This window comes from Hoplias malabaricus, chromosome 6 (genome assembly GCF_029633855.1).
Source record: "Hoplias malabaricus isolate fHopMal1 chromosome 6, fHopMal1.hap1, whole genome shotgun sequence".
In the NCBI taxonomy this organism is placed as follows: Eukaryota; Metazoa; Chordata; class Actinopteri; order Characiformes; family Erythrinidae; genus Hoplias; species Hoplias malabaricus.
In genome coordinates, this window is record NC_089805.1 from 23,409,680 (window position 1) to 23,422,857 (window position 13,178).

The 13,178-nt window shown below is 38.4% G+C and overlaps 1 protein-coding gene across 1 annotated transcript in view; it reads right to left on the reverse strand.

Moving 5' to 3' along the window:
* Positions 1 to 1,942: 1,942 nt before the first annotated feature.
* Positions 1,943 to 13,178, reverse strand: part of hibadha (3-hydroxyisobutyrate dehydrogenase a) — a 28,699-nt gene continuing 17,463 nt past the window's right edge. The window contains exons 6-8 of the mRNA XM_066674732.1: positions 12,956 to 13,032; positions 4,968 to 5,124; positions 1,943 to 3,528 (exon numbers count right to left, since the gene is read on the reverse strand). Of these exons, the coding sequence (XP_066530829.1) occupies positions 3,370 to 3,528; positions 4,968 to 5,124; positions 12,956 to 13,032 (393 nt within the window). The 3' untranslated portion in view covers positions 1,943 to 3,369. The remainder of the gene's footprint in view (positions 3,529 to 4,967; positions 5,125 to 12,955; positions 13,033 to 13,178) is intronic.

The following is a 13,178-nucleotide window of genomic DNA, read 5'->3' on the forward strand; positions in this document are numbered from 1 at the left end:
CTGCATTTAGCATCAATCATTTCCAGTTTAACCCACACCCAACCAGCGACAGCCCACCACTAGCCTTAAATACTAGCCTTCCTAGTTAAAGCATTAGTGCCCTTATAGTGCGTAGGACTGTCTGAGACTGCAGCCACATAACTGCACATCACGAGCGTTATTCACAAAATTAAGGCTCGCAATTAAAAGCTGGAGATAAAAGCACTTTTAACAGCCTTTGTGCTAATTCAGACTGGGCTTGCCTGTCTGTCTGAGGTTGTCTACTTACACAGACAGAGTCGCAGGATTCATAAAACACGTGCAAAACGAAAGACCAGAAAAACTATTAAAACTATTTTTTATTTATTTATTTATTTTTTGCTTGATTGTGATGATGGAAATAAGGGTATTATTTGAAGAGTGTGTGTGTGTGTGTGGTTGGGTCGTCTGGAACAGGGCTTTTTTAACTGAACAATGGAAAAGCAAGGGGACCACAAAACAAGCCCTGGCTGACATCTCCCACTGGCAGAGGACAGAAGGCAAAGAAAGGGACACACAATCTTACAAGGCACACTTATTGCGACTGACCACTGTCTGGATGTTTGTAGGTGGTACGTGTGTTATTCTTTGAATTTTCAACCTTTATATTGGACTTTTTACTATCACTGGCCCAATGCGACACACCCAAAGCCTTGACCTCAGCTAAAACCCAAAATGCTTCTGAGCTAAGAGGACACAGCCTCAGAGTGCAGTACCAAACACACAAGAAAGCATTCAAGCTAAGCTGTACGTCCAAATTTTAGTAGACACAACATAGGCACAGCAGATATAAAGTGGCCCGAATCGGTTCGTCTTTTTGATCTGCTGTTCCCACTATCTTTATTTGACCTATAGCTGACATCAGTCTGAATAGATCACACTCCTAAACTGAAGGAAAATTCTGTTCACTCCAAAGCGCTTTCATTTTGAAATGAAGGAACGGAACCAGACTGGTGTTCTACTGCAGCGCTGTATCACAAAACGCTTTCTTTTTCCAAACCAGTATTATGTGAAAAACACATTATAAAATAAAGACGCAAAAGAATATTAAAACATGACCCGATTCCAAAAGTCAATTATGATTCATTGGTCAGTCGTAGGAATAATTCTTTCACTCACAGTGCAGCAGCTCTCAAACACAAAGTCTACAAAGAGGAGCAGACAAGCGCTGGGAAAGTGAGTTTCATTTTTCCATGATCCACATTTTGATATGAAAATGAAAATGCTATTGAGTCCACAGATCAATCTCAATGGCCATGGAGTGACGTAAAATTCGCATGAATTCTAATTGCCCCTTCAGACAGTGTTGTACTGTCACAGATCGTATATGGATCCGATTTTAATACCCCATATGAAAGTGGCCTAAATCTGAGCCCTGCTGTGTGAATGTACACTTATAATAAGTGTTTTTAGCTACATTAAATTAAACACTCTACATCATTGCTGCTCTCCATAGAAGTGCACTGACTTGCAGAAAGGGACACTCAAAATTGCTATGTATGAGCTTAAGGTCACCATGGCAAGGGCCAAGAGTACAGCAGAGCCCTCAGAAGTGGAATAGTTTTCTGAGTAATGTAGCTCCATTCAGTACCTTTGGATATGAGCTGGAGTGGAATCGGGATCCATAACTAATCATCCAACATCAGCACATGGCGCTGCTCTTGAGGCTGCCTGCCATAAGCTCCTCAGCTATGTTCAAACAGCAAGTGTGAAGCCTTCCCTGAAGAGTAGTTATTACTGTGACAAAGGGGGAGAATGATCAATTACTAATTTCCATTTCAAGAGAAACCCTGGAGTACAGGTGTCAACTCATTTTTTGGACATATAATGTAAAAGATAAAAAAAGAGAACATATATCTGACCATGAAAATAAACAAGTAGGCTGATCCAGTCAACAGTAAGAGAGACATTAATGTAACAGGGTTTTTTTTAATACAGAAAAAAATAGAGATATTCCTCTCTTTTTAGTGGGTCTACAAAACTCCACCAATGGGGAAAATACAGCACTGTGCAAGAGTCAGAAGTCACCCATTTATCTGACTTTTAGTCAAAATAACTTAAGTACAAGTGTTATACAGATATTCCAAAAATATGTATGCTTTGTATTGACGAAACAGACCGTCCAAACTGTCCCGATTAAACGAACAATTTAAAGTTTTCATTGAAAAGAAACAGAAAAAAAGAAAAAGAAATCAAGCTTATCTGATGACACACTTTCACTTTAAAAAGGACTGTCACTGTCATGCGTCTGAAAGGATGTGTAGCTGTCAAGCTGTTACTCAGAACAGGAGATCTGCAAATCACCCACAGAAGCAGCCACCATTCTCAGAGCAATGGACTAAACCAGAGGCCAAGCCTCAAAACCATTAAACGTGTTTGGGAATACTTTGCGAACACACATGAGAAGCAGAAAGTACAACTAATGAGGAAGACTGAACTTTAGACGCATGGAAAAATCCCTGAAATAAAGTCTTCCCAAAAAAGGAAGCTGGAAAGTTGTAATAAACAATGAAAAAACGTTCAATAGTGAAAATAGTGATATTATATTTAGGCCTTGCAGCTTGTGTAATTTTTGTTTTGTGTTTACATTATATATATATATATATATATATATATATTCCCCTCCCCTGAAGGGTGTAACATTTACTGGAAATGAAATACATTAAGCTTGGTCTCCGACTTTTGCACTGTACATTACTACAAACACCATGCTAGATTACTGACCACAGCCCAGGAAATGCAGGAAGACAGGAGAGCGAGAACCTACATACACTGTCACTACTTACTATGCCTCATATTGCTGTTTTTCATGCATAATCTGAAAATCCCTATAAATGTAACACATGCATATGTTTCATGAACAGTCAGGAATCAGTTATAATAAAGCTTTTCCTGAAGAGGTATATAACACTGCTCCATTTGGTTGCTCAGTAACTGCTGGACAGTGTGTGAGCAAAAGGAGACTCTACTTATGGCTCAGAAACAGAAGCCCTTGGCGGATCTGTCCAAACAGGGGAAAGAAGTAAAAAGTTAGCAAACTGTAAACAGATAACATTGAGTAAACTGGCCATTCTGAACAGCCAACATCACTTTGCCCAAATAAGGACAAGAATGTAATCACAGATGCCAAGTTAGGTCTATATGCATAGGATCAAAGGTAGAAGAGTACGTTTAAAACATTATTCATCACCGTCATCAGCACCATTGTCTACCACATAACACACAAACAAACATGTAATCTTTAACAGATCTTCCTCTTTGGACACTGTCACATATTTCAATAATCAAACTGCTCAATCATGACAACAACTGTTCCCTTTCTCAGCACAAGTCAAACCTAGTTGGGACCAACTACTGTCCCTCTTCCTCTCGCAGGAACTGGAAAACGGAGGAAAAGTCTTTGTTAGCATATCCTCCAGCACACATGGTCCGAAAGATCTGATGAGCCAGGGAACCAAGAGGTATTGGTGTCCTAGTGTGAGTGGCAGCGCTCTGGGCAAAACCCAGGTCCTGTGTGGAGAAAAGCAAACAGTAAGAACACATGTGATTCATTTGTCATGCTGTAGCACTGTGAGTAAAATGAGTAATAAGGAAAATTTGTCTTAAAATTTGTCAAAGACAAGTTTTGAGGCAAGCTGGTCACGGCACTGTCAGGACAGATGAAGGCAATAAACAATTTTACTCAGCCCCATCTGAAGATTTTCAAGATTCTATTCACGTTCATATGTGCTCCTACATCTGATACATATCAGATTTGTGAGCATATGACATGAATGTAAAGGCTCAGATCGGATTTTGCAACAATGGAGATGCTAAAGCTGTGACCCAAATAGTGCCATAATCCCTATATAGTGCACTTCACAGATTATAAAACTAAAACTACAACACCCAGACAGGGCACTAGTTTGACAGGAAGATGTGAAGTTTATTGTTGAATATACATTGTTTTATATTTCTATATACTATGCACCACTTGACTGCAGTAACCATTTTTTTATAATGTAAACTGTGCACTATGTAGCACTGAGGAAGACATCTGGGATTCAGCTGATCTCCGTGCTGCAGTAAAATCTGGCTGGCTTGTTTCACCTTCTCCTCTGAATCATACACAGTGGATGAGCCATTTGCTGTCCTCCCGAGCAACGGAAACGAAATTCACATATGAGCTACTTACATATCCATTTTTCCAGTATTAATAAAACGAGTTGTCTCACCAATATGTTTTTAGTTGTTAGTGACAGAAGCAACATGCATAAATGTATCATTGTGCGCATGTGTGTCGTTTCAGCACAGATACAGGTCACTTAGGTCCTGTCCACACAGATACGGATATTTTAAAAACAGAATGCTTCTGTCAGTGTTTTGGCCTCCTGACCACATGAAAATGCCATTTCAGGTCTCTGAAAACGGAGGCTTTCCTAAATGCTCTTCAAGATGGAGATGTCTGAAAACACCATTGCCAGTGTTCTCGTGTGGATAGGGAAAAACGCCACTTTTTGAAAACACTGACATCACACAGCTTGTCTGTCTCTGGCTGAAATCCAAATGACTCCTCATTCCCTATATAGTGAATTATATGAGTCACAAAACTAGAACGTATATATTCAGAGAGCACTAGACGTCAGATTCCCACATATATAATAACAAACATAAACGATGCTGAATTACAAATATATAATGCACAATTAAGATCTAGACTCAGTAATTTCATGACTTGTATAGTGCACTGCACTAGCGAATATGGAGTGATTTGGGATTAAATCTCAGTGTTTCTCTCATGCTGTTTATAAGAACATCCTTATCTGTGTGGGCAGGGCCTTACAATAGAATGTGAACCATGAAAGACAAAATGAGATCTGAGCCAATAAATAAATAAATAAATAAATTCAGCATTTGGATGAATAAGGCATGTAAAGTGCATGAGTCAAACACAAATAAAAATTACCTACCTTAGCCATTAGTGTGGCGCCGAAGCCACCCTGGTAGTTGTTGGCTGAAGGTACACCCTCCATCACGCCGGGGACAGGGTTATAAGAATCACTGGACCAGCAGCGACCCGAGCTCATGTTCAGAATCTTCACCAGCAGCTTTGGGTCCAGACCCAGCCTGACAAAGGTCAAAAACAGAGGTCAGACTCTGGCTTGTAGGCTCATGGTCAAATAATCCTTCAGTGGAAAGTAGGCTTGGATGCAGTATTGATATTTAAGAGGCGCAATTCATCTTTTCGTGTTCTCTATCACACACACTCACAGAGAAATAAAACTGACATGAGCGGCTGACCTATTAACCAGCCCTTACAATCCAATCTGTGTTTTACAAAACAAGGAAAAAAAGTACACTGTTCATTAGTTTTGACTTCACTTATCCTTACTATCACCAATGCGGTCTAGAGGTGACTGATACAAGATGTTATTCCTATCCTAACATATGTTTCTGAACAAAGCACTAGAAAACTGATGTAAAGTACTTAAAAAGTTATTACAAATCTATTGGATTGTGACTGTTATGACAGCTAACAGAGACCCAAGTTGCTTAGCAAGTCATTAAATTTAAAGGGAACATATTATGGGGGGAAAAAAACACTTTTTCAGTGTTCCTACCAACCCACAAATTGTGGAATAACCAACCCAGTCAGTTTTTGGGCAGTATAAATCCAAAAACATGGGCTAAAATGAATGATTCTGATCCTACGTCAAAGACTTCAGAATTGTACAGCCTCCTTGTATGAGTCTGGTCATGGTGCAGGACCTACATTTTTATTAGCAAATTATATATATATATATATATAATTTGCTAATAAAAATGTAGGTATATATATTCATTCATTCACTGTAACCACTTATCCAGTTCAAGGTCGCGGTGCGTCCGGAGCATACCCAGAATAACTGAATAACTGGGCGCAAGGCAAGAACACACCCTGGAGGGGGCGCCAGTCCTTCACAGGGCGACACACACTCACACCTATGGACACTTTTGTGTTGCCAATCCACCTACCAATGTGGGTTTTTGGACCATGGGAGGAAAATCACGCAGACACAAGGAGAACACATCAAACTCCTCACAGAGGAGAGCGACTCATCACCAGGAGCGGGACTCAAACCCACAATCTTAGAGCTGTGTGACTGTGACACACACACACGATTTTCATTTAAAGAATTAGGCACTGAAACAGTACTGTGATTCTCGTGGTATTTCGGCCAAAGCATATCACAGACATTTCATTAAGACTCCAGAGAACTACGTAAACATGTGAAAAAGTGGTATAATAATATCCCTTTTAAACTCCCCATGCTCAACATCAAGTGTTAGCTGTAAATACTGTGTCCTCTGGTGGGGTGGAGCCTTGACCAATATATTTTCTATAATGCTCCTCAAGCCAAGTTTAATGTCTTTAAAATTCAGCAGTAAATGCAGATAACTGGAGATAATGTGGAGAACAACAGATAATAGACCTACTTAGACAAAGACAATAGCAGTCATTAAGCGAAAGGAAAAGAGCTAAAGACTGTAAGAAATACATTATGAAAGACTGAAAAACATGAAGGAGAGGGAAAGAGTGAAGGAGGGAGAGAAGGAGAGATGAGGATGATGTGTTACTGGGCACAGAGCAGCCGTCTCCTACTTTTACAAGAGCGTAAATATAACCACATCAAGAAGCATCCGACACATGCGCACACATATGAACACACATACAGAGAGAGAGCGAGAGAGTGAGTAACAGCAGCAGTGGTAAGACAGTAAATTGTGCTTTCTTGCTTTTTTATGTCTATTAAACTATGATGAGTGTTTAAGGCCAGTTATACAGTAACTCCAACAGTAACTCCACCTGTCTCTCATTCACAGCCTCGCCCACACACACATACACAAAAACACACTACTACTTTTTATATGTCTGTGCAGTAATTAAGAGACTAGGACACAGCTGCATATAAAAAGTCAATTTTCTTTGGCCTTTTCTTTGTCTCCCTTTCTCTCTTCAGTGTCTGTCTTTACTGGTGGTTTTGGAAATCCCTGAAAACATACTGTCTGTACATGTGCTTGTGCGACGTGTGTTTGAACTCTTCTGCAGATCTTCGAGAACACTCACTGCTCTGATTCCTCTGTCAGTACTTCTATGACTCTGAACAACTTCTCCTGTCAATTTATTACAGAGAGTTCATATTCAATTATAGGAATAAAAACATCCAGTAACTGCATAAACAATACAAGGTGTGTCCCAATTTCCTAGTGAGCTGCCTTATTAGGCACTGACTACACAGGAAAGCCATTTCAACAATTTCCTGGGAGAATTGGCCCGATGCTTTTACGATATGTTTCCTAAATGTACTTCATCTGGTCTTCATGAGCTCAATTTTAAATGTATAAATAGGATACATCTTACACCTTTTCGTCTACAAAAGGACATTTCCAGTCAGATCTATTTCGTGTTTAAAATGTAAAACTGACATGCCTCCTAGCACTGTTAAAACATTCCCAGTGACAGGGTACACGCTACGGTTGAAACATCTTCCAGAAACAATTTCACAAGTCCCATGTATTGTATCTTCTGGACATGGGAGCAGATTGGATCTTTGATACAGAGGCCATGGTTTTATTCTATTTTTAATGCTTTAATTGCTGGCAAAACATAATTCAATGGGCTAGTCCCTCTCTTTTCTCTTTCCCAAGATGCAGACCTGCTTCCCTTGGAAAAGATGACCTACAATCAGCGTCAAAGGGACACATTTTGGAAAAAATTGTGTATAATTGTTTGTATTGAATGCAGTACAACAAAAATAAAGAGAGGAAACTGATGTGTTCCAGATAGACAGACAAATCTGAGTCCTAACACTGATCTATTTTATGTCCTCAAAGATAACATGGTTCTGCAGCTACTGATCTGATTTCTCTTTTCTGTTCATTTAAATTGTGAACGCTGATCCCGCTCATCTCTCAAACTTAAACTAGGTAGAGCACTGACTAAATTCTGTGTACTGCGCTTACTATGTTAAATTCTTTCGAGGTATCAGCACTGGCCCTTGTTCTGGCAGTCTCAAGGGGAGATTTGTACTAGCGAGGATAAACATTCTGTTTGAACACTAAGCACTTTGGTGAGTCGCTCTGAATAAGAGTGTCTGCTAAATGATGTAAATATAAATGTAAATAAACAGTAATGAAGAGTTCACTGGGAATGCGTGCAAGTGTCTCTGTGGCAAAATGTCGCTGCAGCGCTGTCTTGGTTAAAATCAAGTGCAGTCGAGGGGTCGATTGTGTCAACTCCAGCAGCAGGAGTCGAGTGTCAGAACCGACTTCAGGAAACCTGGAGTCTGAGTCACTCAATGAGAGTCACAAAGCAGAACCACAGTAACAAAACATGGAACTAGGGTTGATTGATAAATAAATAAATAAATAAATAAACAAACAAACAAAAGAAATGCATTCAGTTCATGACAATAAATGTGTGTGAACTTTACAGAGAGGGTCCTGTCAACTATTAATTCCATTTCCAGAGGAGGACGGCTAAACATTTAGGATAGAATGGGGTGTCATTCATACAAACACAGTCAGTATGATTCAGTGTGGTAAATGACATGCCCAGTAGAGTCTAGTAGCAGTTGTCTCTCTGCTATCAGAAAACAAGAGGATATATTTGTGCAAACAGAAAAAAAAATATATACTATTCATAATTAACTATACTACTGTATCTGGACAGCCCTAATTTTTTAAATTCTTTTCATTTGTTTTAAAAGAAACTTACTATATATGTGCCATTTTTGTTTGTTTGCTGCTAAAGTGTGTCCTTTTCAATGTGTTCATGCATTAAAACAATATAATGTAAAGTCAAAATATCTAAGCGTTTATATTTACAGAATTTGGCAGATACTTATCCAGAGCAACTTTCAATTTTTAACCGTGTCACAGATGTAGGCAAATGTAGCATTAGGAGGCTTGCCTACAGATTCTTATTGGAATAGAGAGGTTGCTGGTTGCCTGCCTCTGGAACAGAACCCATGGAGACCCGCAGTGATTCCCACTACACCACTCCAGCCCCCTAATCTTAATATTCTATTTTTAATATTCTTGTTTTGCTGTAGTGCTCACAATCTTAGGCTTAGTCTATGCAAAGCAAAACGACTCGCCCCATATCTCTTTCTCAGTCCCAGTGTCTCAGAGTCTCTTACTCTGTGTCTCTTGGGAACAACGGGTGACATATGTTCAACATCTCCCCATTCCCTCCCCCTGACCATGTGCACACACGCATACACACAGGTTCTGGGTCAGTGACTGAAAAGGTTATTGCCTCCCTCGCAGCCTGGCTTGTCTGCACCAATCACTCTTTTACCACTGGAGACAGAAAGAGATACGGAGAGAGAGAAAGAGAGAGTGGAAATGATGGTGTCATCTCTAATTAAATGATAAACACCACTGCAGCCCTACCCCTTGGCTTTGTAAAGCATACACATGCCTGTCTTACGGACATTAACTAAAGCATTTGTGCATTACAATTGGCATGAAGGAAACATGTCACGCTTTAAAAAGACTGAACCCTATAAGCAAGCAGCTGGTTTAACAAGAGATAAAGCAGGATCATCAGGCCTGAATATTACTCTTTATTGGAAATGCATTCATGTGCAGCAAACATGTATACACACACAACCACAGATTTCACTCTGGATTGGGACTAAATGTCCAAAACACATTGTTCTGAATCTCCAGTCGTCCAGTACTATGACTGCAATTTAAATTGTGATTAATTTCTACTGCTTGATGCTTAAATGTTACTGAGTGGTGGTGGTTGTGGTGTTAAAGCACGTTTGTTGCTTCTTGTTTAATTAATCTACCATAATTCAAAAGCTCTGAGTTGTTAGGTTAGATTACTCCACTTAAAACAGAGTAATAGCTCTTGCCATATGAAATACAGCACTCTCTCAAACAGCAAATTCAATTTATAATGATAATATTTCAGCATTACATGCATATAATCATCTTCTTACTTCATATGAAAATGCGCCGATCTCATGGGCCCTATTTAAAATAGATTGTAGAATTATACACAGATTATTGGAAATATTTTGAAAAATACAAATGCTGAAATAAGAACATTAAGTGATGCTGAGTTACAGAAATACATTTATTTACAACCTTTAAAATGTATAATCATAAGCCCCACAATTCCCCTATATGAAAACATACCAAGCCATTTCATTTTATTTGCATTATTTCACTAAAATAATTCAAGTTTAGTAAAAAAACACAGCTACATTGATTGATACCACATGATGTAAATTAGTAGGTTGAAATGTTAAAGTATTTTTTACAGTTCATACAAATTAAGTTTTAGTACTTTTTCCTGTACCTTCTGCCCTCACTGTGTAAAATATTGTGGTTTTAGTGTAACCGTTTAGTTATATTTAGTAGGGATGCACCGATTTTGAATTTTTTGGGCCAATACAATAACTGATAATTAGCACCTTGGAGTAGCCCATACTGATATTAATAACCGATCATTTTTTTTTGTAACTAAAGCAAATTCTTTTTATCATAGGTTGTCATATGACAGGCCTTTTCTTCAGTATTTGTACATTTCTGTACTTTTTAATTTAATCTCTTACGTTTATTAGTTATAGTTCATTTATATTTTTAATCAAAGATTTACAGCTGTTTCCGCATGAATGGTTTCTAGAGGGGCGCTAATTAGTGCAGCACCAGGGTTTATTTTGGAGAGCGAGGGAGGGAGCGGCATAAAGTGGCTTCAGAGTGAGAGAGTGTGTGTTTTTAATCGATTTCATTGTGTTTCAGTAATAAATTCAGACACTGAATGACTCTTTTTTTTATATAAGGTCTCCCGCACTGTACTAGTTGAGAGAGTGTTTGAGTGAGTGTTTGTAATCGTTTATCATGTGTTTCAGTAATAAATTCAGATGCAGAATGACTCTATCTATTTTTATGTGTTTCATATAAGAAGGGCTCCTGCACTGTGGTGGCTGAGAGTTTCTTTCGTTTAACCTGCTTTGTGTGTGTGTGACGCTGATATTTTAAATAAGTTTTCACAACTAAGAAATTTAGTCCCAGAAAGTGTTCTCTGCAGAAACTGTGAAAAACCTTCACACAGCAGACATAGTTGTGTATTTACAGGCGTCAGTGCATATGTACGAATACAAAAAAAGCAAAAAGGTATCAGCTGTAATACCAGCTAAAATTCCAATATCAGACAGATAACAATACATTTAAAGGCTAAGCAGCACTTAATGGATCTCCATGAATATTTCACATTATTTTAGTTACAGACAGATATAAGTATGAATTAAAATGAAAATTAAACTGACGGAAAAACCAGAGCTCGCTACAGAAATTCTTGAACGCAACCGTGACGTCACTGGTGGACAACAGCTGAACAACGCCGCGGTAAAACACTGTTATGACTGACTGCTATGACAGTATCTAGCTAACTAAATAACCAACATTATTCATGAGATTAGCCTAGCAATAAGCTAAACCCAAATTTAGAGGTACCGTTATTCTTGTAAATGTGATCGAAGTCCAACTCGAATTCACCCCACACTATAAAGCTCCGTAATGCAACTAGCATACGTTGCCTAGTATAATGAGCCACCAAGTTTAGCAAGTCAAGCTAACGTTAACTAACACCAACTGAAACAGGGGAAGTAAGTGTACTTCCCCTGTTTACCTCCATGTTACAGAGGCTCTTGAACACCTTTCGTTGGTTTCCTTACATGCCCATATTGTTGGAAAAGCGCCAGTGAAATGAGCACTAGAGATAACGGAGTGAGCGGATGGTCCTTTCCAAAGTGCCCGTTTAAAGTTGACAAATTTAGTCCATTTTCTGGATATTTTGGGATCTTTGGGCCATTTGTGCACAGATGTCTCACTGTACATTGAATTATTGTAGCCAAAAACAACACACCTTTTCGGCATTTTGCATTAAATTAAGTGCAACTTCTAGAGTTGTTGTCCACCATCTACGTCACAGGCAAGACGCCTATTAGGGTTTCCAAACACCGTTTTATTTGACACTTTCATATAGCTGGTGCTTAGCCTTTAAAAATCCACATATCGGCTAATAATATATCAGCCGCCGATATATAGTGCATTACTAATATTTATCACAAAGTTGGAAAAAAAAATACTTACTAATACAAATAAATGGTAACAACATGCAGTAAAATTATTCTACAACATCTGTCATGACAAGTAAAGCAGCAGTATTACAAATTACGTATGCATTAAACATTTCAAATCTCTGCAATGTTAATTAATCAGATATGATACTCTAACTCATGTTAGTTCTATTGTTTTCCAATTAACCTGCCTAAAACAGAATACATGGACTGTATGTATTTGAACAAAAACATGTATTTAAATAGATAAACCAAAGTGAAACCCTTGCTGTTTTAAATATTTCGAACCCAAAGTGTACATGCTAAACACCCAAATCATGTACATGCTAATCCCATTTGAATGTGTGTTGGTGCCGCTGCGGCTGATGGAAATTAAACCCATGTAACAATTTATACAAAGCCAATAGAGGAATTCAATTAGAACAGAAAGAAAGGGGCTTTTGATGTGTGATCATGGAAGCAATAGAAGGATTTGGTTTTAAAGACTAGAGTTTATTAACTACTGCATTTTTCTTGTTTCATCTTTATCAAACCCTGCAGGAGGCTCTAGCAATAAACACACACACTCCTCTGTGAAAACCACTCAAATACACTGTGCATTAATATGTAGAATATAGAGGAAACAAACTAGTTTATCACCACACTTCAATCACCTTTATAAACATCTGTGTACAGTCTGTGAGCCAATGTGGAACTGTCAACTGCTCCTCAGTGTGTGTATTTTTATTTCTAGTAACGGGAAAGGTAGATACACTTCACTATGAGCTGAGAAATGGATATTTTTACAGTAACCCATGTATATGTTGCATAGTACTGACCTGATTCCAAGGTTCATGGTCTCTGCTGTTCCAATCATCCCAATAGCAAGCAACATGTTGTTACAGATTTTTGCTGCCTACACAAAAATTAAACAAGCAAATAACATTTCCAAAATTAAGATGTTTTCTTTAAATACCACAATAGTTCACTGGCAGTGCCAGAGTGATCGTATGCAAATGCAATTGTCACAAAAAAAGATTAAAGAAATTACATATATGTGTG